Here is a 23,403-nt window from a genome sequence, read left to right as displayed (position 1 = left end):
CTTGTTAAGAAGGACAATCATATAACTCAAAAAAGATGGATTAGTTCATTAGTCACAAAGTAAGAGACTATTAGTAGAGCCTTTAATAATCACTATTAGTTTATAGTAAGTAAATTAGACTTTGTTGACTTTTGTTCTTATAAAGTGAATCACTCGTCCTTTTAAAGAGATCAAATTATTTTATGATATCTGTTTACAATTAATTTGTTATTTAATAATCCATAAGATTATACTAACTTAATACAATGTTATGGCCTAAATGCTCTGTGATGTGTGATATCCATTGTCTGCATGGTGTTAAGGAAAACACTTGATTGTATTATTATAATGATAATACATGATATGCTTAACACTAATGCAACTCGTGCTGGCATTGCCTGGCATTTTAACTGAATTAAGGAAAGAATCTTTGTTCCATTTCTTGCTTTTTTATTTATCTTGTGAAATAGTATATGCAACTTGGTCTTTGATTTACCTTCTTTATGAAGGCACTGAAACTCATGCACTAAACAGAAAGCTTCTCCAAGTGTCTATAAAATATGGTACCAACAATTATTCCAATTCCCCCTTTCTTTTTCTTCCATTTCATTCTCTTCTGTCATTGTTCTTGGATCTTTGCTAGTTTTCAAGACATAAAAGGCCATAAAAATGACACAAGAAAAGTCACCTATTGTAAGGTACATAGTGGTGTTATTCCTCATTGTCATGCTAACTATGCCTTCTTGTGTCTATGGTGTTGGAGTGAACTGGGGAACCATGGCAACACACCAGCTTCCAAGAGATAAGGTGGTTCAGATGCTTCAAGAAAATGGCTTTGATAAGCTGAAGTTGTTTGATGCAGATGAGTGGATTATGTCAGCTCTGATGGGGACTGATATTGAAGTGATGTTGGCAGTACCTAACAACATGTTAGAAGAGATGAGTAAGGATCCTAAGGTTGCAGATTCTTGGGTTGATGAAAATGTCACTAGTTACATGTACACTGGTGGTGTAAATATCAAGTAAGTAGTTGTATAAGTATATTCAATATTCATGAATCATGATCATCACTCCTTTTGTGTGTTTTACTTGTAAATAGTTTCTAGCTTCTACTATTTTAAAGACCATGTGTTCCTTTCTCCCTTCTTCATTATATCCTGCTGTTTTGTTATTCTTTTATTCAAGATGCTGCTAACATGTCTTTCATTTTTCTTGCTCAAATTCTTGATAGTATCACAAGAATTTCTAGCAAATCATTATTATTACCACTTTGTTAGTAGCAATGGATTTTTATGTTCAATCTTTTAGAGGCTGGAGGAGTTGATACTATTCTTCTTCCAAGGCATATTCTATCTTTCTATGCATCTTTTGGTTTCTTGAATTATGTAATAAGACTAGTAGCTTTTCAATTTTCAAGGAATGTTTATGAAATAATAAGTCTGTTTCAGTGTCTCAGTAACTTCTTGAACTGTGTAACAAGGAAAGTTCTTGTTCATAAATAAGCTTCTATTGTATATCATGTTTACAACCATATTTTAAAATTGCAGGTATGTTGCTGTGGGTAATGAACCTTTCCTTAAGGAATATAATGGCACCTATCTAGAGGCAACTCTGCCAGCTCTTAAGAATATACAAACTTCACTCAATAATGCTGGTTTTGGTTCAAAGGTGAAAGCCACTGTTCCCTTCAATGCAGACATTTATTATTCTCCTGACTCAAATGAAGTACCATCCGCTGGTGACTTTAGGCCTGAAGTAATTGACCTCACAATTCAAATAATCCAGTTCTTATATTCAAACAATGCACCTTTCACAGTTAATATCTATCCCTTCTTAAGTCTTTATGGAAATGATCATTTCCCCTTTGATTATGCATTTTTTGATGGAAGTAATAGGCCTACTAGAGATGGTAATGCCCTTTACACCAATATGTTTGATGCAAACCTTGATACCCTTCTATGGGCTTTAGAGAAAGCCGGATTCCCGGACATGCATGTTATAGTTGGAGAAGTTGGGTGGCCAACTGATGGAGATAAAAATGCTAATGTCCAAAATGCAAAAAGGTTCAACAATGGTTTGCTTAAACATGTTTTGAGTGGCAATGGTACCCCTAAAAGGAAAGGTATAATTGACATTTATCTATTCAGCCTAATTGATGAGAATGCTAAGAGTATTGCTCCAGGAAACTTTGAGAGACACTGGGGTATTTTTGAGTTTGATGGTAAGCCAAAATATGAATTAGACTTAACAGGACTTGGACAAAATAAGGGTCTTGCACCTGTGGAAGGTGTAAAGTACATGGAAAAGCAATGGTGTATCTTGGATCCTGATGCTACTGAGTTATCCTACTTACCTGATAGTATTGACTATGCTTGTAGTTTATCTGATTGCACTGCACTTGGATTTGGCTCTTCATGTAATAGTCTAAGTCTCAGAGGGAATGCATCTTATGCCTTTAATATGTATTATCAAGTACATAACCAGAGAGATTGGGACTGTGATTTCTATGGTTTAGCTATCTTAACAGGTGAGGATCCATCAGAAAAAGGGTGCCAATTCCCACTCATGATCTCTCATTCTACTTCTTTGTTTCTGCATGGAGGGCTTTTTGTTTCAAAATTCCTAAACAAAGCTTTCATTGTCTATATATTTGTTGTAACTTTAGTATAGCCGACTGTGTTGGGAATCCATGGAGCACTAAAAAATGTGTTCTCGTAGATTTCTTTTACGGTTAGTTTGAGAATTGGATTTTGGATGGAAATGAAAGGAAAAGCTTGAGAGTCACCTCACAAGTATATATTTCATGGTTGCGAAACTTTCCATTTCTCCTAAAAAATCTAACTCTCAAATTAATCCTTAGTAGCTGCATGGGAGAGCATTTAATTATTTCTTTCATGAGATAGTTTTTGAAGAATTCTGGGATTCCTACAGCACAATTTAGGGCAATTTTCTCTCTTATTTTCATTTTTTATAGTATAGTATATCAAACTTGTTTTTGAGTCTCCACTTACCTTGAAATATAAATGTGTGATTCTATATGCTTGCAACTTGGGTAATGTTCCTAGCTGATGGAATCATGCATACAATCTAAAAAGTTAAGCTGAGTCATCAAAGTGGTTTTTCTGGTTGACAATATCCTTTATGACACACCAAAGCTCAAAACATTGAAAACAATGGCAAAAAGTACAAGTTGTACACAACTTTGTCCCCTACTTGTTGCCTCTTCTTCTTTTTTTGTAAAACTTTTTTTAAAAAACAAATTAAAAAGTTTATGAAAAGTTAAATATTTTTTGTATAATATTAATCTTGTGGTTGCTATCTACTATCAACCACCCCAAAGAAATTAATAGTAGACAACTATGATCACAGATGATAAGCAACGAGTAAAATTGAGAAGAAAAATATAAACAAAAGATCAATATTCTTATATAAATAGGGTACACACATGTTTTATTCACAAAATAACAAAGACAGAACAATTATTATACCATGCATTAGCAATTAGAAGCGGGAGAAAGTGGATGGAGATCACATGTCTCCAACAGTGTCTCATTCTCTCTCTCAACCTAATCACATATTGATATATGAATAAAAGAAAAATTTTAAAAACAAGAAATAATAAAAAATAACATTTTGATTGACTTAAGATAAAGAATAAGACACTATTTAGACCATATATATATATATAAAGAAACATAAGTCTTTTTGTGAAAAACCAATTTTAAATCATATTTTCTTGTACAATTTTAAATATGACACAACATTAACAATTTTACATTTACCTATCAAATAAAGTACTAGGATGAGGAGAAGGCAACGGTAACGTAACGTATATGAATGGATAGGTCAATATTCAAAATAAAGAAATGAGTGAAGACAAAAAAATTTGAATTCAAATTATATGTAACGGACACTCCCAAATCCCAATAGTATATACATGATTCAATGAATCACTCACCACACTCTTCACTTCACACACTCACTCACTATGGCTTCTCTCACTCCAGGAATGGTGTTGAAACTTCTCCAAGCTATGAACTCCAACACTCGCGTCACCGGCGACCACCGTTCCCCTCTTCTCCAAGTCATCGGAATCGTCCCTGCTCTCTCCGGCTCCGATGACATCTACTCCAACCACGGCTTCTATCTCCAACTCTCCGATTCCCTCAATTCCACTTATGTTCTTCTCTCCGATCACGACAATGATCTCATCCTCACCAATCGTCTCCAGCTTGGTCAATTCGTCTACGTTGACCGGTTCAACTTCGATTCACCTCTTCCCTCCGTCTCCGGTATTCGGCCACTGGCCGGCCGCCACCCCTTCCAAGGCTCCCCCGACCCTCTCGTCGCGAGAATCTCGCCTTCTAAGCGTGAATTTGTTATCCAACCCGTTTCTGATTCGGATCGTAATGCTGACCCGCTCGCGTTCTACCTCTCTGGGAAGAAGAAGAAGATTGTTGAGGAGCATAACAAGTCTCCTCGAAAGGAGTTTTTGTTGCAGAAAGAGAAAGTTAGGGTTTCGAGACAACCTCTTGCGCCTAGAGATAATTCACAGGTTCAGGAGAAACCGCCGCAGAGATTCTCTTCTCCGGCGACTGCGAAGAGGACGAAGAGTGTTTCAGGTGTTGCGGCGCCGGAGAGGGATCCTTCGCCGGCGAATGGAAAGGGGAGGAGGTCGGCATCTCCGGTGCCGTCGAAGTGTGTGGTTCCGAGCTTGGCTTCGGCACGTGATGAGAATCGGAAGGTGGCGAGGGAGGCGGCGATAATTGTCCCGTCGAGGTATCGGAACCCTTCTCCGACTGGGAGGAAGCAACCGTCGCCGAACCCGCGGAGGGCTTCGATTTCTCCGATGAGGAGGTTGTCTGGGGGTTTGAAAGTGGCGGATAGTGCTAGTAAGAAGAAAATGGCGACGGTGGCTGCCGGAATATCCAAGGTGTCGGAGGCGCTGGTTGGGTCTAGGAAGAACTGGGATGAGCAACTAGCAGAAACTGTGGCTCAAGTTGAACCCAAAGATAAGAGTTTTTCCAAAAATAAGTTTGACTCACAAGCAATTCTGCGTACTCAGGTAAATCAAATCATCAAAGAACTAAACTTTTTTCATAGATGAATCAAAAGTTGAAAAAATGAATTAGTATTGTGTATTGCATACCTAGTTTTCTTTTTCAACTTTTGATCAACCTATATGTAGAGTTTGAAACAATGCACCTCACTTATTTTCTTTTTAACCCTAAGTAGACACACTTGGTCCTGAAGAAATAAAAAGTACTAATTTGGCCCGTCAAAGTGTTCCTTTTTCATAATGAATTTTAGAGACAATATGGTTCCCCTCGGGTTCAATTAGACGACAATATTTGATGTCTCACAAATTAAAAAAAATATTTTTAAAGTTGAAAAATTAATAATTAATTATTTTTCTGACGACCACAATCACAACAGCTGATAATACATTTTATGTCATTGTTTAATTCATGTATGATGTATCTGACCACAGTGGAAAACTTTGCTATGTGTATGTGTCTGTAAGCCTAACCTGATACCTGAGCTAATCTCGCAGGCTGCAATATCAAGGAGATTAAGTGATGTGAATGGTCAAAAACCTGGTAGCAATGATTCTCCAAGCAATGAGAAAACCAATCCTGCTTCTCCAGAAACTTGTTTGCCCCAAGAGAAGTCCAATTTTGCAGCTCTAGGCATCACCATTCATGAAAAGAAATGGACTGATGGGAGTGTTTCATTAGATGCAGTGTCTTCCAACCTCGCATGGCTTGGAAAGGTATGAAATTTTGGGAATTTACATACTAAAAATAGATTCTGCATCCTCTAATGAACACTTAATAGTGATTCAACTGCGTTAAATTTAATAATTTGTCACACTTCAATTACAAGACTAAATCGAAATCTTCTCTTATCACTGAATTCAGGAAGCAATGCAAAGGAAACTTCTTGCTTCTGCAGCTGCTGCTGAAGCATTAGAGGAGGCAAATGCTACTGAAGGTGTTATAAGAAATTTAAGGTGATAATAACTGCCACCCTTTCTTTTTACTTTTTACCTTTAAAGTTTAGGCATCACAGTTAGGCTTCTCCCTCCTGATTGTAACTATTACTTTCTTCAATGGGAAAGTTCATTTTCTAATGAAAGCTGTCAAAAGCATATATTTTGGACATGTTTACTTCCTTGTTAATGGCTAACATGAATAATAATCTTCCTTCTGTCTACCTCAGCATGTTTTCAGACCTCTGTTCAGTATGTGAAGCCAGAAATCCCTTGCCAACCATAGACCGGTTTTTCAATATCTATGACAATGTTGTAAAATCAACAGCAATAGCTGAATCTGTTGCCATTAGACATAATTCCGAGACACCCGATGTCAGCTTTCAAACAGAACACTCAAAATCACCTTCTCTCTGGGTTGAAGCCGCTTTGGCCACTGATCTTCAGGTAGTGTCCCTTCTTACTGGCACTGGTGCTGATCCTCCATCAACACTGCCGAAAAGCTTGTCGAAACGACACTCGTTGAGTGCAGCTAAGAACCATGTGAAGGCTTCTTCATCACCACAATCAGATCTCAGCACGGGTGTGTGGACAAGAGGTAGTGGAATGGTAGAGACAGTAGAACTTGGAACAAATTTGCTGTCTGAAATGCAAAATTGGTTTCTACATTTTGTTGAGGATTCCCTTGAAGCAGGATTTAAAGTGTTTGGGGAGTGTACTACTGATGGCAAAAAAACTTTGCCTCTAGATGGTGCCTCCATTGCTGTTGTCTTGTCACATTTGAAGCGTGTCAATTCATGGCTGGATCGTGTGGTCTCCAAAGATAATGACTCATTAACAGTTAAGATTGAAAATTTGAAGAGAAAAATCTACGGCTTTGTTATCCAGCATGTAGGAACTACTTTTGACAATTCCGCTTCCCCTGCTTCTTCCTAACTTTCTCAAAAAAATTGGTTATTTGTCCTATGTAAGTTTTAGGATTCTGGAATTGATAAAAGCATGATACTTTTCTGCCATATGATAATAGATTTGTTTTGATTGTGTAGATTGGACGCAGTATAATTTCATGATTGACATTTTCAATTACTATTTACTATTAGTGTTTCATAATGGTGTTTGAAGGAAGACAAAATATGACTTTTGTGTTCTTCCACCATGAGTTTTTGTCCCGAATTTGTGTTGTGCTGCAATTGTTTATGTTAGGAAAACATAATATATGCTAGAAAATGAATTTCATTGTTGACTCTCTTTTTTATGCATATGAAGGGTCTACTAGAGTACAGTGAGTAGAGATAGAGATGCTGATACATGACACCAACTTTGTTTAATTGTAACCGATATAATAAAAAAAATCTAGAGCATAATTGCCTCTAATTGGTAGAGGATGTGGTTTAAACCACAAAAAATTCCTAGTTCCAACATAAATAACATCAACTAGACCAATATTATTTTATCTCTAAACTAAATAGGTCTCCATTAGTCAAAAAGAATCAACTAGTGAAGATCATTACATATGGTCCACTCGATTTTCATGTAGTTTTTACCAATTTAAATATAATCAAACAAGTTTCATTGAATCATGATAATTGTTAATTTGTGTATAAGTACAACTTTATATTTTGTAATGAGAATTATAACTTAATCATAGTTGCAGATATCTTAACGATCAAATGGGTAAGGCAACATCAAGTAATCCTATTAGATTCAATGCAAATTTAATCGACTTGTTTTGATTTTATTTTCCTTTCTCGTTTGATTTCCTTTCCTTTTAATCACATTTTCTCTGTCTTTTACTTTCTTTTTCATCCTACTTTCCATATATATTAAAGAAATAAAACAAATTAATTTATGATTTAACTTTACATTTTTAAATATCTTTAAGTTGTTTCTCCCCACATTAAAAAAAAAGAAAAAATATATTTGTTAACAAGGTAAGAATTTTATATCATTCATATTTGATCATTGTTGGTTCTTAAAAAATAAACGGTGAGTAATATCTATACTGATATATAAAGTCAAAACATAACTAAAAGATAAATATGTAATTGAACATATATAATTTTTATGTTTCAATTTTGTATTCCTTCAAATAATGTACACATTTAGTGTGTCTCATGTTTTTGTTTAAGGGTAATCACCATGCATGACATTATTTTTATATTTTACCTTTACCATTTTTAATATCTCTCCTTAATAACTAACATAAACTTCCACATATTGTTTTCAATTTTCATCAATAGATTATCACTCTTTGACACATTCTCTTATTTATATATTATCTCTTTCTCATCAATAACACATGAAAAAATATTCAGTAACCCAATAATTATTATTCGAGGCATAAAATGAGAAACTTGTAGAAATTTTGTATATATCATATTAACCATCACATATACCAATAAAGCGTTTGTCTAATAGTGTAAGGTCCATTGGATCCCTAAGGTCGAAGATTTGATTCTCGTAAGCAACATTTGTTGGGAAAGACAACCAAATCTCGAAAGAAATTAGTTTCTTACCCAAAAAGAAGAGAAAATATGTTTGGTAGTACAAAAAATCAACTATCACATATTATATTCTTAAATCTACATCTTCGATTGAGTTCATATGTTACATTTTTTATACACACCATATAAAAAGATAAAGTATCGGTGGACACGCTCGTATACATATATATTATATCCTTAAAAAAATCATAATAAATTAAGAATCGGCTTTTTGTAAGCTGATGATAATCTTAAAGCCTCTGGGGAAGGCAATTGTTAACAAAAATCGTTTTGGAAATAAAAGCTGAATTTTAATCCCTCTTCTCAACTTCACTCACTCTTGTTATCCTATCTTCCCTCACCCGAAACGCCTCGTTTTTGTTCTCTCTCTCTAACGAAACCCTAATTTTTCTCTTCTCCCGTTTCCCTTTTCACCCAACCGTTCCGAATTCGATCGTTTCTCTGAGCTGAGATTTGAAATGGCCGGAGGAGGAGGAGGAAGCCGGAGGGATGAAGCACCGGTCATTAACAGCTCCAACGTTTTCGCAGCGCTCGGAAGTTTGAAGAAGAAAAAGAAGAAGCCCGAAGGTTCTTCCAAGATCGCAAACGATGAATCGGAGAAGAAGGAACTTTTTTGGGCGCCAGCACCTCTCACCGTCAAATCTTGGGCTGATGTTGATGACGATGGTGATGACGACTACTATGCCACTACTGCTCCTCCTCAATCTGCTTGGGCCGTACCTGAATCCGACACCGCGATTGAAAAGGAAGCCGCTATAGAGGTGAAATCAATTTATTCTCCGTCCTTAAATGATTTCATTATTTTTATTTTGTTTTAATTCTGATGACTGTTATTGGATTGTGTAGAATGCTTATGTAAATGTTTGATTAAGAATTTGACTGCGTTGGTGTGATTTCTGTTTTGTTATTTTGATTGTGCAATTGTGTTTTGTATTTAATGATTTACATGATTGGCTTGAAAGCTATGTGATGTCCAAATCGAAAATATTCAATGATGAATATTCCATTTGTCTAGTTTGTTGAGTATCCAAATTTTGTTCCAGTTGTCTGGCTTCATGATGTTGTTTGTGGATACTTGTCAAGTTGTTGTATTTATGATTATGCTAACTGTTTCATGGTTCTGTGCCTGGCTTACCTGTCATTAATGGTCTTGCCTTTGTCGGTTTGCTGAACTGGACCATAACGGTTATAGAAACCGCTCTAGTTTTCTAGGTGTCTATAATGCACAATTAAACTGTTTGTCGTTTCCTTACTATGAATAACTGATGTAGAAGACGTAGCATAGAACTTAATTTTCGTGGACTAGCCGTGCATGTGACACGTTGATTGTGGAAGTACCGGAAACAGAATAGCTAGACACTTGGAGGTTCTTCTTTTTCTACCCTTATGACAAATAAACTGAACTAACTACTCATCATGTTCACAGTAAGAAAGATAGGATCTCTCTAGCAAATCTCTCCGGTTGCTAACTCATCATGTTCATAGTAAGAAATATAGGATCTCTCTAGCAAATTTCTCGAGTTGCTAATGTGGTTCTTTGTTAATCACTAGTCGATGTTGACTAAAATAGTTGCTTAGAAAGTATCTCCTCTATCTTTAACAACAACTTTGGAAGACTTTGAATGGCAATTACACATTCCTATAATAGGTGGGTTGTGATGTTTTTCCTGAGGATACTAATTGATTATGTTTTTTATTCTTTCTAAATGCTCTTTTACCCTGCTTTTATTCTTTATTTTTGAGAAAGATAATAGAAAGAGTGGTATTTAAACTGTATTAATGTCAAATATGGAACAGAGTTCTCGCAAGATGGTAAATTTTTTAAGTTTCATCAATTATTATATGGCAAAATTAAAATGACAAACTTCTATGTGGATTCGTTGCTACTTTGCACTTCAGAAAATGTGCTGCCAACCAAAAAGAATCCATTTGAGGTTATTATTCCATGCTTATAAAGATCAAAAGTCTTCACCATTCTTATCTTCTTTTTGAATCATCTAATAAATCAGTGTAAACTCAATTTCCCCCTATGTCTCTGTGTTTGAGAGCCTCTTGTTGACCAATGTTGTTCTATTGAATGATTTATTGGGTCACACAACCACTAACTGGTAGACTTGATGAATATCTGAAACCAGGAAAGTGAGAGTGACATAGAAGGTATTGATGATGTCGAGGATGATGCTGAGGATGACCATGAAAATGATTTTGAAGTTCCAGCAGAAGCTGAGCCTGTTCTTGAGAAAGCCCCTGAACCTTCACTAGCTATCAAAGAAACTGAACGGCAACTTTCCAAGAAGGAATTGAAGAAAAAAGGGCTTGAAGAGCTTGAAGCTGTGTTGGCCGAGCTAGGCTATGCACAAAAAGAACCCAGTGGCCAGGATGAGTCCCATGGTAATATAATGCTTTTAATCATATGACGGAACTATTTTTAAATTTCAATATCTTAGTTCTATCATATGGAATGCATAGCCAAGGGGCATATATTAATTTAACCATGCATTTTTTATGGTGGAATGTTGCCATCTATTTGATGCCCTACCAATATGAAGCTTGAACAAAAAGATGTACATATTCATCAATACACATGCAAGCAATATCTTGTTATCCTGCTAATATGGTGGATTTTTTAGAATTTTCTTGCTGAAACTATTCATCTTGCCTTTTAAAATTCAGGTGCTGAGAAGAAAGAAGAGGATCACAATGGTGTGGTGGAAAAGAAGGAAAATGCTGCTGGGGAAAGCAAAAATGCAAAAAAGAAGAAGAAAAAGGATAAATCTGCAAAGGAGCAAAAGGAATCACAAGACCAGCCTGGTAAGGTGGATGCTGGAAACACAACTTCTAACACTGCTGGAGTGGAGAAGGCAGAGGATGCAACTGCCATTGATGTCAAAGAGCGGCTTAAGAAAGTTGCTTCTATGAAGAAGAAGAAATCAAGCAAGGAGATGGATGCTGCTGCACGTGCTGCTGCTAGTGAGGCTGCTGCAAGAAACGCAAAGCTTGCAGCTGCCAAGAAAAAGGAGAAGGGCCACTACAATCAGCAGCCAGTGCGGTAAACAGGGTGTGAAAGTATTTGTATCTTTGTTGATTAATTTTCTTGGACTTTCATTTGCTTTATTTATCATATATGAGCATATGCTCCTTGTTCATTTGCAAATGCAAAATAAACATGGGTAGCGGCTCTAGATATTTTGACTTTGAGTAAGTTTTGTCTAATTTTCCTTGGGAAAATAGGACTATATTTTGTTCATCTTTTGTCTGCTCTGGTTACTGTCTTATGTCGATCTCTTTGCTTTGTTCTTGGAGTCAGGCTCTTCATTTCAAAGTGACGATGAATCAGGCATGTCCATTCCTTTTTATTTGTTTGTGCATGTATCTGATGACACTAATAACCAACCAGGTAATTCTGGTTGATTGTCTTCCGAATGATTAGACTTTTGATATATTACATAATGAGATCTTTAATATGGGGTGAAACTCTCATGGTCAACTTGAGCCCAGATGCAATTCAACTTGGACCATTCTCTTCAAATTTGAACACATGATTCGGTAACCATGGTGGTTCTTTCTGGTGCTTCTAATTTTCAAATTTTCTAGTGCATGACATCTCTTCTTTTTGTTACTGAGTGGAACGAACATTGAGACTATTCAGAAACGAACATGACGGTATCTCATGTTGAAATGTGAGCCCAGCAAAATTACCCATGACAAAGTCCATTTATTAATAAAAATGGATTAGGTCATATTTGGTAATGAATGGATGCTGATCCATCAAAAATTTCAGAAGCTTTATTTTGGGGTCGTGCCTGGGTGTTGATTTGGGGGTCGGGTCTAGGTCCTGATATATGGGTTAACCCATGTTTAGATTTCTGAGTTTCATTTTTGAGTTCGATCTGGGTCTTGATTTTCGTGTTGGACCCTGGTTAGGAGATTAGGCCATGTTCCCGAAAGTGGTACTTATAGGCCTCCATCGTCCGGGTCTGACTTCATTGGAATGCAGGAACAATCTTTATAGCACAACCAGACATCTTTAGCTCCATGATGAAGCATATTTTTAAGCGTATACTTATTAACTCAACTGTACAGTTTTGTTGTGTACTTACTCCTCCTGGGTTAGCAATAGGAAGCATGAGCAATTTTCTAATTTGGTGCAAAATAGTGAGATGAACTTGTGTATGTCGTGAAAATTGATTTATATTTGTGGCAGTGTCTACAATATCTCTTCTGTTGAGTAGGCCCATGTAAGCGTGCGCATAGTTTCTTCTCTGCTATTCACTGGTGACAACAGCATACCGTGACTGTGGACTCGTCATCTACATAGGGAAGCCAAACAGCTGGAGGATAGGATTTCAAAGTCCCACTATTTGTCGGATTTAAATGACATCCACCAACACAACACAACACATGTAAAACATAATTCCGATCTTCATACAAAAGAATGCATAGAAGAACTTCATTGAAATAAGGACAAAACTGGAAAGGAATCATTCAAAGTGAAAGGAAACGGTGGACACAATAATGCACCACGTCACATTTTTTTAGTGAAGAATTTTAATCTTACCCTTTCAAGATCTTATGACCAACATTTTAGTTTTTAAAATATTTAAGCTAAAAGATTCACTCTATATATTTAATCGTTGTGTACAATTTTTTCTCCACAACAAATCTGAATATTTATTCTATGAAATTACATCATTAAATGCCAATTAAGGGTAAAACCATATCTCTCACTTGAAGGCATACGTACCCAAACCCAAGTACCTAATTCATTGGACTGAGAGCATATTCACCTATTACAAATAGGAATAACAACTGAGCGAACCAGAGTTGAGTTTGTGCTTATCCAACCCTAAATTCGCTCGAAACCTATATTATTCATAAATGTTCTATGTCAAATTATCTTTTATTTTCTTCTTTCTTTAGTTGGTAAATTAATTTCATTCAAAAGGTGGAACTTTTAAGCTATAAAATGTATATGCATATAGCTTTTTATTATCTTTTGTACGATCAAGGGTATATTTTACTCTTTTTTGGTAAAGAACTAATCTCTTTTGGGATGTGTGACTATTTCTTTTAAGAAGTCTCGCTCTCAGAAATTGAACTCATGACTTTTTGGTCATCCTAAGAATCCAACAGCCAACACATTGTTGATAGCTTTACATTACTTTAACTTCATGTGTAAATTTTATTATTTATTAATTTATTATATGTCAATCGCGTTCGAGTATTAGTTATACCATACCCAAACCCTAAAATTGAAATTGGATAAAACCTAATACCAATAACAACACAATTTTCCATTAAATTTAAGTTAGGTTGAGACATATACCTGCATGTTTGTTTTTTTATTGTCATTCCTAATTACATATCTTAACATATCATGGCATATGAGTACAATCAGTTATATGTTAATGTGCCATCACAAGTGGGTGGAATTAGCTGAACCTAATAAAAATTGATTAATATGAACTTGTCTTAAAATAAAAATTGATTAATATGAACTTGTCTTAAAATAATTATTTTTAATTTGAACCCTATTTGAACCCTATGCATTATTTACATAGGCAATCATGTTCAAGTCAACCAAAGGAGTGCGAGCTATAAAATTCTTCTTACTTAGTGCATTTTTGTTTTCATATATTTGAAGTTGAGCTACACCAAACCGCAACGGTTAATTTATATGCTCGGTTGTTTTTAAGTTATTTTTTGAGTTAACTTTGTCATTTTTTTTTATTAAATCAATAATAAAAATCCTATTACCATTTAAAAATGTCATTAAAAAACAATACACCATTCCTTTTAGGCATACTCTTTAGTTAGGAATATCATTTTACATATGGCAGTTTAAGGAAGGGACTATCATTTTATCTTGTATGTGGGAGTGATTTTGGTATTATCAAATATATTTCTTCATCTTTTTGGGTAAGAAACTAATCACTTTCGAGATTCGTGAGTGTCTCTCCCAACAAGTATCACTCTCAGAAATCAAATCATTGATGGACCTTACATTACTATACCAAAACCTTGTTGGTTGCATGATAGAGTTTGTTTGTTCTCAATATATATTTACTTTAAAAATCCGATCTCATTTAAGTGAGTATGCAATCGCTACTTTTTCATTGTTTACATAAGACCAGAGTTAAAATTGATGATGATGTTAGAGATTATTCTCTTTGGAGACATAAAATCATTAAAGTGGGTTTAATTTTTGTCAACCTTTTATATATATGTGTAATAAAGGTTGAGCTATTGAATCATGACTAAAAAACCTAATTACTACAACAAATCTAAATTATGTTTATTTTTTATAAGTTAGGATAAGAAGAGTTTGACTATATTCTCGATGTTAATATTTCAACTACATGGGTAAGTACTTAGTTTTTATCACGAAAAGAAAATTTTGTATAACAATGTTTATATGTAAGCAGAATTTTTTGGTGTATAGAGGTATATATGAGACAAAAATCATATGTATTGAATGTTGTCTAATTCTTAGTCATGTACTAATCAAAATGTTATGTTCTATTTTTAATTTTTTTATTTTATGTAATAATATGTGATTGATTTGAGAGATATGATATTATATTATTTGGGATAAGTAATTTTCATTTATATATATGTTAGTCGAGTTCATCTAGTATGATAAATGTTTGGCTATTGTCAGGTAGAGGTGGACGTGTTAATAAATTGATTAAAAGTATGATTATATTGAAGAACATTAAGTATTTTATCTTTCAAAATTAATATTTTTTTCATTATTTTTCAACGAAGGTTTACTTTGTGAATTTCTTAACATGTTTCATGGATATATACTAAGAACAGGTAAAATATATACATCGATAATATATAAATTTTATATATTGTCATTATATCACTTATATTTAATCATTATTAACTATTTAAAAATTAATACAAAAATGATTAATGATATACTGAGTGTCGTAAATCGTAGTGATATTAATACCTTTGTTGAAAGGGCTATCCAAGTGTTATCCATGTTAGAGAGACGTCCTTCTCAAATGAAATACTCTTATATTAATAGCCGCTTTATTAGGAAAAAGAAATAAAACTTTGCATGTTCATTTGCCCTTTCGGCATATTTGATTATGATTTCAACCAAAACATGTAGAGTGAGTGCCTTAATTAACGTTACTTTCTTCGAAACTTTACATTCTCAGGACTCAAATGTCAAACAAAATTAAGACACAACAAATTTGTTGGTTTACCTGCCCAACCTTTTAAAAATCATAATCAATGAATTTCTCAAAAACTTAATTCAACTCCATTATTTGTGTTGAAATTTTCACACATGCTGGTATTAGAGTTGCCTTTGCCTCCTTTAAATATATATTAGAAAATGATATATTGTCTTATAAATCCTCGTATATCATAAGTAAGAAAAATAACATATATCATAAAGCTATTAATATAGGATAATTTCAATGATGATTTAGTAGAATAATATATTATTAGTCATAAATATTACTAGATTGGTTCCAAATTTTAGATGTTTTAGTTTTTTATTATCTTATTCAATATTTTTAAATATTTTATAAAATTGATATAAAAATTATAATTTTTTTAATTTATCCTTATTTATTTAACTATTTTCTCGCATAATTTAGTAATCATTTTTAATTTTCTTCCAAAGGTTTTCTTCACTTTTCAATTTATATACACTTATTGAATTTAAGATCGAATTTATGGTGAGAAATTGATTGCAAAAATATATGAAAATTTAATAGGATATTCTTGTGAAATTGTATTATTTTTTAGATTATTTATTGACTTTTTAAATTTACTGTGTTAATAATCTTAAAAATAAAACAAAATTGGAATGAATGAATGTAGTACCCATTTCCTTTTTAATTATTTTTTTAATGTACATTTTTTAATACTTTTCTTAAATTTGTGATTGCATAAGCTTTTGTGTTTATAAATATGTATCAATACATTTGGGACCAATTATGTAGCTAAAGACAATTTCACCAAATAATAAATATTCATTTCAAATGAATTAATATTTTGGAATATATTTTTTATTATCTAAAAAGAGTTATCCCCTTTCATTATTTTAATACATTTTGCTACTCTTTCATTATTTTAATGGACATGAAATGAAATGTATGTGTTGTGAGCTATGAAGCACAGATACCGATATGTGTGTCGGGTATGATACGTATCTGATACTTCGACACGCATTTTTCCAATACACAGGATACGATACGTTTAGGGATACGCGTATAAAATAATAAAAACACATAAAATATGATAAAATTATAAGTGTAAATCAAAATATCCAAAGTAAAAAATATAATGGAAATTTAAAATTGTTGCCCTCCATAACAAATATATCTTATCCTATTTTAATGAAAACGGATATATCTTATCCTGTTTTATTGGAAATAAATCTATCTATCCTATACTTTACTGAAAACGAATCCATATATCATATATTTTATTGAAAACGAATCGGATACGTGTCTTAATATTTATTTATTTTATTTTAATTTTTTAATTTTTGGACACTCTATGGATACATATCCTTCGTGAATCCGAGCATATCCGTGTCGGATACATGTCGGACACCGACACGTGAGGGTGTTTGACGAATCCGTACTTCATAGGTTGTGAGTATGCATCAATAGACTGTGAGAGAAAAAATGTATGTGTTGTCAAATGTATATTGATTTTATATATTATTATTATATAACTTTCTATTCATATTCAATTATCATTAAATTTAGAAAAAATAATACAAACAAATGAAAATAGTAAAGTGAGTATGAATAAATTTATAGATGAATAATATATGGATATTATACTCATAACTAATCACAATAAAAAACATTCATTCATGACCTGTATCTTAGGATATAAACATATAAATTGATGTCACTAACTAATATAACTATTTTGCACGAATCTTGTTGTTGTTTTCCATACTTCCCCTCTTGCCAATAATTTTCATTAATATTCCAGGTCACTATTAATATTATTCTTCTAACTTATTTCCCCATAGTATAATTGAAAATTCAACTATTAATATTTACTTTTATATTGAACTCTATTCGATTATTTTCAAATGACTTTTTGAGGTTTTTATTTTGCTCATATTTATACTATCATTTTGAAAATTATATTTACAATAAATTTATTACCACAATATTTTCATTTACAACAAAATATTCATGTTTATTATTGAAACAACTGAAAAAGTTTCATGGAGGAACTTAAAAGAGAATATAGGGTAAACATTTGATAATAAGATTACCAATGACAATTTAACTCAAACTAGTGAATATTCGTCCCATCAATCTAGACCCATAAGATTTCAAATATCCCTCATGTGTAGGTCTATTACTAATCATATCCCTCCCAAACTCGGAATCCAACCTCAACATAAATTATGCATTTTTATAGATGTAGAGGATGTGTTTTTTTTGTACTACTAATAATAATATCTCTCATATTTAATAAACTAATCATTATTAGGGTTCATGACTGCACCTAGTAATAAACGTGCTCCCATGAATCGAACATTCGACTTCGACCTTGAGGATTCCCTATAGCTTTACACAACTAGAGGATGAGTTTATAAATAAATAATAAATTTAGAAAAATAAGGTAGACGTGTTGGTAAACAAGAGGTAACTATAGAATAATAGATCAATTGTAGAAAAATAAAAAAATGGATCATAGAAAAGGGCAATATGGTAAATATAAGAAGAGGAGAGAGAGGCCAGATGGTATATAATAAACTGGGTGGACACCAATCAACATTCATTCTTTTTCTCCGTTTTCATAATTTTTTTCATTAAAAAAGAACAAAAAAAAAGAGGTATAGAGAAGATTGGAGGCAGAACACAAAAAAATATATGAAATGACGCAATAGCCCTTCTTCTCATTATTGTTCTTCTTCTTTGTTTGTTGAGCGCCTCTCTACCTCTCTTTCGTTTTTTCTTCATTTCTCTTATCTTGAATCAGGTTTTGAATCTTATCTCTCATATTCTCTGATCTAAATCTCACACTATTTATTTCGTTCATCGCAAACTTCTTCTTTCAATTTCTTTCAAAATTAAGAGGAGAGAGCATTAATCATTCTCTTGATTTTCGAACTTCGAGGTCCGCACGTAATAAACGTTAAACCGTGTTTTCTGCATTCTTACTTCCATTGCACTGAATCTTCTCGTTATTATGTTTCCTTTTTTATTTTCTCATGAGGTTTTAGTGGATTGTGTTCGTTGTGGAATTTAATGCAACGAGGTTTTGATTTTCGATATAAACTGCAATGTCTGTGATTTTGTGCTCTCGTTTGTTACTCTTGGGACTTCTCTTATTATATCGTTCGTTTATTCCTTTATCGGTTTGTGTTGTTTTCTAGATTCAAACTCAGATCTGCATCGATTTTTTTCAGAAGAAAATGCATTTTTTTGTTTATTGATTACCTTTTCACTTGAGAAAATAAGCTACTTATTTGAGTTGTAGTTTAATTTATAAAATTTGCAGCTTTTTTTCATGTGATTGAGCATGAGTTAAAATATATGGATCTATTCAGGAATTGGACTTGTTGTTTCAAGTGATTGTTTGTGACTTGCGCATTCTGCTTTTTATTAGTATTGCAAACGAGTTAGCTTACTCTCTTTTTTAATAATAATAAAATGCTTTCACCTCAAATTATTTGTTATGACTCTCGATGATGTTTTCTGTTGATGTATTTTCTATGGGATTCCCCATTTTCATTGGCAACCCCCATTTATCTTTATCTCCCCCTTTCTAAGAGGGCGTAAGAGAAGATATATGCATTCCAGTATTTTAACTTGCTTCAACTTTTTATGCAGCTGTATAATTCATTATGGTGGCAAGTGCTGCTATTGCTTCATTTTTGCCTGTTACTTCAACCTCACCAGACTCTGGTGCAGAAGCCAACAATCATGGTGGTGGCCCCGCGAACCTTGGTGGATTCAAGTCCAAACACACGTCTTCTCGTGGCTTGAAAGTTAAGACAAATGCTCAAGCCCCTCCCAAGATTAATGGAACTGCATTTGCTACATCTGTAGAAACCTTCAAGCATGACGACGATTTGCCATCGCCTCCACCAAGGACTTTTATCAACCAGTTACCTGATTGGAGCATGCTTCTAGCTGCTATCACAACAATTTTCCTAGCAGCTGAAAAACAGTGGATGATGCTTGATTGGAAGCCAAGGCGACCTGATATGCTTATTGACCCCTTTGCCATAGGAAAAATTGTTCAGGATGGTATGGTGTTCCGTCAAAACTTTTCTATTAGATCATATGAAATAGGTGCTGATCGAACTGCATCTATAGAGACGGTAATGAACCATTTGCAGGTATTTTCGTGCTCTTTCATATGAGTGAAGTGACTTGTTATTTAAACTATTAAGATATGGGCATGTTATAAATATATAGGCTTGCATATTTATTCACTGAAAAGTTGAAGTTCATACAGATAATAGCAGCTACTTAATATGTTTCATACTTGATTATCTCAATTATTTGTTTTACAACAGGAAACTGCACTTAATCATGTTAAAACTGCTGGGCTTCTTGGTGATGGCTTTGGTTCTACGCCAGAGATGTGCAAAAAGAATCTTATATGGGTAGTTACGCGGATGCAGGTTGCGGTTGATCGTTATCCTACATGGTAAGTCACTCAAATTCACTCATAATGTGTGATTGGCTAATGGCTTAAGTCAGATGCTATTTCTCTGCTTGTTTTAGTGATATTGATTCTTTTCATCTTTATGATGATTGTCGAGTCAATAAAAACCTCATGGGAAATGTTGTCACTTCTGCCTTTATTCTGTAGATTATGTATCTTATAACTTCAATTCGGCTTCTTAGTTGAGCTTTAATTGTGAATATATTAATATCTGTGAAATTTTTCTGGGATGATCATATTTGTATATGTCTGGATTAGATATTTATTTTTTCTCTAAAAAAGTCTGACTGAGATTTTGAGGGGAAAATCACAACTTCCCCCAAAACCTTAAGCTTTGTACATGATCGACTATGGGAAGCTTTAAACTGTACAAGTGTACGTCTGTTATATGAGATGTATTGTAGTATTATTAATGATTATAAGTTGGTGACAGTTATGGTTTAATTATGGTAAAAAGTTGAGTACGGAAACAAACTTTTAAATGGTGCAACTGATACTGTCTGTACTTCACTTCTTTTTTGTTTACTAGTTATATTCTGACAGTTCTATTTGAGGAAGTGTTTTCAGTAGTGTTGGCCTGTTTCTATTGGTTGAAGTTAGATAAACTATTATTTAGGGTTATATGGAGTAAGTATTATCTGATTCTCTGTGATTGAGTGAATCTATATTTGCTTCAGGGGTGATGTTGTTCAAGTAGACACGTGGGTTTCTGCATCAGGGAAGAATGGTATGCGTCGCGATTGGCTTTTACGTGACTGCAATACTGGTGAAATATTGACGAGAGCGTCCAGGTAGAAACCATTTCAGGAATTTTTTATTCTTCCTTTTGCTGCCTCAAACAGACATCTTTTCAAATGTTTCTTTGTACGTTCATCAGTGGTGTTAGGCATAGTGTTGATTATTGCAAACTTTTGTGAAGTTATGGGTGCAATTGTTTCCTCTTAAACAACCGTTTTGGTTTACCCAATTTCTTTTTTGTTTTCAACAAAAACAGAAAATATGCTCGAAAATATGTCTGGTTGGATTTTATTAATTATTTTCTTTGGAAAGGTTTCTTGAAATGAGCTCTAATCTTAAAACAACAAAAACTTACTTTCTATGTTTTAAAAATGAATAGCATCTCAACTTTTCTTTCTTAATTTAATACTAATAACATATATTTCCAAATTTATGATAAACTGAAAATGGAAATGATTTTGAGAGTGAAATCTGGAAAGTGTTTTTCAAACTAAACCGACCAAATTTTGCCTTTCATGTTGTTTAAAGCAATGAATTATAGATTTAAGTGGATCGTTTTTGCATGTGAACACCTCTGACTGTACCAACATAGCTCACTATGTTCTTAGTTTATCATTGATACCTGAGCTTGTGCAAACGCATCACCTTTTGGAGCTACTAATTAGTAACATATAGACATTATTTGATCCGTTGGTTTTGGTTTCCATGATCTACAGTGTCTGGGTCATGATGAATAAGCTGACAAGGAGGCTCTCTAAAATTCCAGCAGAAGTCAGAGAGGAGATAGAGTCTTATTTTGTGAATTCTGCTCCAATTCTTGAAGAAGATAAAAGAAAACTACCTAAACTGGATGACAATACAGCTGATTATATCAGTACTGGCTTAAGTGTCAGTCAACACCTTTTGTAACTGCTATAATTGATTTATTTTCTCAAATTACCTTGGATGATGTTTTCTAATTGTATTATGTATTGTTTCTGAATTTTCAGCCTAGATGGAGTGATCTGGATGTCAATCAGCATGTTAACAATGTGAAGTACATCGGCTGGCTTCTGGAGGTACTTTTCTGTTCTTGTATTCTTATAATCCCCCATCCTTGTTTTCTCTTTCTCTCTTTTTTCATCGGGCACATCTCTTGCAGTATGCGCTTACTGTAAGTCTTATTGATCATAAATGTGACTGACTTAAAATACTGAGTAGATTTTGTCTAACTGAGCATAACTATGGAAGACCAACTAAAAGTTCACCGTAGTTCAGCCTTAAGCAGGTTTATTAAATAAGTGATTACTCGAAAAGGAACCCTAAGTCCCCTGGGTCTGTGAGTGTGTCTAATCAAGAGTCTGCAGAGTATGGTTGTTTTGTGAGGGAAAGCAGAGGATTGGGATCAGGTGAAGTTCAGAAAATAATTGACTGTACCATTGCTTGTGAAATATCATTGCTTTTGCAGCTGTATCTACTCATTGTGTTGGAAGGCAAGGGATTATCTTCCATTCCTAATAAGTGACTATACCGTTTTGTTCATTGATGTTGATTTCCTTATTCTAACACGTAGCCTTGGTGTACAGAATATCATTGATATCGGGTTTCAAGTCATTTTAACTTCATTACTGATTTGTGAACCAGTGACTGAGGTAGCTTGAAAATTGGAATGTGATATGCCTGATGAGTAGTAACGTGCTATAGTGCTTTGGAAACATGGAATTGAACAGCCTGTGTGATGTTTGATATTTCGTGGGTTGCATGTGTTTCTCTTTCCTCCATTATTAATTTGTACTTGTTGATTTAGTGTTCGATACAAAAAGCTTGATTTTGTTGTGTATTCATCTGATCAGGCCTTTTAAGTTTTAACCAAAGGATTGTTTGTTGATTGTTACAGAGTGCTCCGCAGTCAATCTTGGAGAGTCATGAGCTTTCTGCCATGACTCTGGAGTATAGGAGGGAGTGTGGTAGGGACAGTGTGCTGCAGTCCCTGACTGCTGTATCCGAGACTGATGTTGGCAATCTAGCTCACGGTGGACATGTTGAATGCAAGCATTTGCTCCGCCTTGAAAATGGTGCTGAAATTGTGAGGGGCAGGACTGAGTGGAGGCCCAAAGGTGTGAACAACATTGGTGTTGTGAATCAGGTTCCAGCAGAGAGCACATAAGATTTTGAGTGGTAATGGCTTGATCTGCACCAGTCTCGGTGCGATTTTTAAACTGGCTGTGGCTTCCAGAAAGTCTTGGTTGTGTTTTGTCCGGTCTACATGTCTTTATATATACACCTTGCTAATTTATGATACTTCGGTGGGTATGGGGAAAAGTAGAACTAAAATCTCATTTTCATTGTAATTAGCTCCTGCTTTACTCTCTCTGTGCTTCATATTATTTCATTTATGGTGTTGCCACTGCTAGGCTATCTTCAATATTTAATTGCTTGATCAAAATGGCTAGGCATGTATATTATTCTTTTCTTTTGGCCCTTGTTGGAAAGATGCAATTTTTAATTTGAAAGCACTTAGGATTCTCA

At 34.0% G+C, this 23,403-nt stretch overlaps 3 protein-coding genes and 1 long non-coding RNA gene across 7 annotated transcripts; 3 read left to right on the top strand and 1 right to left on the bottom strand.

Annotated features, from left to right (window-relative positions):
* On the top strand, nucleotides 570-2,678 carry LOC109362162 (glucan endo-1,3-beta-glucosidase 8-like). Its single transcript, XM_019607773.1, has 2 exons — nucleotides 570-1,001; nucleotides 1,527-2,678. Exons 1-2 carry the CDS (start codon nucleotides 649-651, stop codon nucleotides 2,647-2,649), a joined length of 1,476 nt encoding a protein of 491 aa, XP_019463318.1. The 5' UTR covers nucleotides 570-648; the 3' UTR covers nucleotides 2,650-2,678.
* On the top strand, nucleotides 3,917-11,808 carry LOC109362160 (stress response protein NST1). 2 transcript variants are annotated; one of them, XM_019607770.1, is made up of 4 exons: nucleotides 3,917-5,044; nucleotides 5,534-5,752; nucleotides 5,901-5,992; nucleotides 6,202-7,064. In XM_019607770.1, exons 1-4 carry the CDS (start codon nucleotides 3,968-3,970, stop codon nucleotides 6,905-6,907), a joined length of 2,094 nt encoding a protein of 697 aa, XP_019463315.1. In that variant the 5' UTR covers nucleotides 3,917-3,967; the 3' UTR covers nucleotides 6,908-7,064. The 2 variants fall into 2 exon arrangements, with proteins under 2 accessions (XP_019463315.1, XP_019463316.1); XM_019607771.1 differs by lacking the exons at nucleotides 5,901-5,992; nucleotides 6,202-7,064 and adding exons at nucleotides 10,611-10,866; nucleotides 11,149-11,808 and having other exon boundaries at nucleotides 3,929-5,044.
* LOC109362168 lies at nucleotides 5,944-6,277 on the bottom strand. The gene is made up of 2 exons (XR_002109365.1): nucleotides 6,170-6,277; nucleotides 5,944-6,066 (listed from the first exon to the last, which is right to left on the bottom strand). It is a non-coding gene; the product is annotated as an uncharacterized LOC109362168 (long non-coding RNA).
* Nucleotides 18,336-23,320, top strand: LOC109362625 (palmitoyl-acyl carrier protein thioesterase, chloroplastic-like). Of its 3 annotated transcripts, none has more exons than XM_019608558.1 (7): nucleotides 18,336-18,459; nucleotides 19,314-19,825; nucleotides 20,006-20,139; nucleotides 20,835-20,948; nucleotides 21,612-21,783; nucleotides 21,885-21,953; nucleotides 22,772-23,041. In XM_019608558.1, the coding sequence occupies exons 2-7, from the start codon at nucleotides 19,328-19,330 to the stop codon at nucleotides 23,039-23,041; spliced, it is 1,257 nt and encodes a 418-aa protein (XP_019464103.1). In that variant the 5' UTR covers nucleotides 18,336-18,459; nucleotides 19,314-19,327. The 3 variants fall into 3 exon arrangements, with proteins under 3 accessions (XP_019464103.1, XP_019464104.1, XP_019464102.1); XM_019608559.1 differs by lacking the exon at nucleotides 18,336-18,459 and adding an exon at nucleotides 18,857-18,897; XM_019608557.1 differs by lacking the exon at nucleotides 18,336-18,459 and having other exon boundaries at nucleotides 19,328-19,825; nucleotides 22,772-23,320.

Source organism: Lupinus angustifolius, chromosome LG12, assembly GCF_001865875.1.
Source record: "Lupinus angustifolius cultivar Tanjil chromosome LG12, LupAngTanjil_v1.0, whole genome shotgun sequence".
In the NCBI taxonomy this organism is placed as follows: Eukaryota; Viridiplantae; Streptophyta; class Magnoliopsida; order Fabales; family Fabaceae; genus Lupinus; species Lupinus angustifolius.
This window is presented reverse-complemented; position numbering and strand designations above follow the sequence as displayed.

What these genes read in the sequence shown, in the direction of transcription:
- LOC109362625 (XM_019608557.1), top strand. Translation starts at nt 19,328, where the DNA reads ATGGTGGCAAGTGCTGCTATTGCTTCATTTTTGCCTGTTACTTCAACC. An exon ending in GTTGATCGTTATCCTACATG is followed by an intron (nt 20,140 to 20,834) that starts GTAAGTCACTCA and finishes TATTTGCTTCAG; the next exon opens with GGGTGATGTTGTTCAAGTAG. An exon ending in ACATCGGCTGGCTTCTGGAG is followed by an intron (nt 21,954 to 22,771) that starts GTACTTTTCTGT and finishes TGATTGTTACAG; the next exon opens with AGTGCTCCGCAGTCAATCTT.
- LOC109362160 (XM_019607770.1), top strand. Translation starts at nt 3,968, where the DNA reads ATGGCTTCTCTCACTCCAGGAATGGTGTTGAAACTTCTCCAAGCTATG. An exon ending in AAGCAATTCTGCGTACTCAG is followed by an intron (nt 5,045 to 5,533) that starts GTAAATCAAATC and finishes CTAATCTCGCAG; the next exon opens with GCTGCAATATCAAGGAGATT. An exon ending in ACCTCGCATGGCTTGGAAAG is followed by an intron (nt 5,753 to 5,900) that starts GTATGAAATTTT and finishes CACTGAATTCAG; the next exon opens with GAAGCAATGCAAAGGAAACT.
- LOC109362162 (XM_019607773.1), top strand. Translation starts at nt 649, where the DNA reads ATGACACAAGAAAAGTCACCTATTGTAAGGTACATAGTGGTGTTATTC. An exon ending in ACTGGTGGTGTAAATATCAA is followed by an intron (nt 1,002 to 1,526) that starts GTAAGTAGTTGT and finishes TTAAAATTGCAG; the next exon opens with GTATGTTGCTGTGGGTAATG.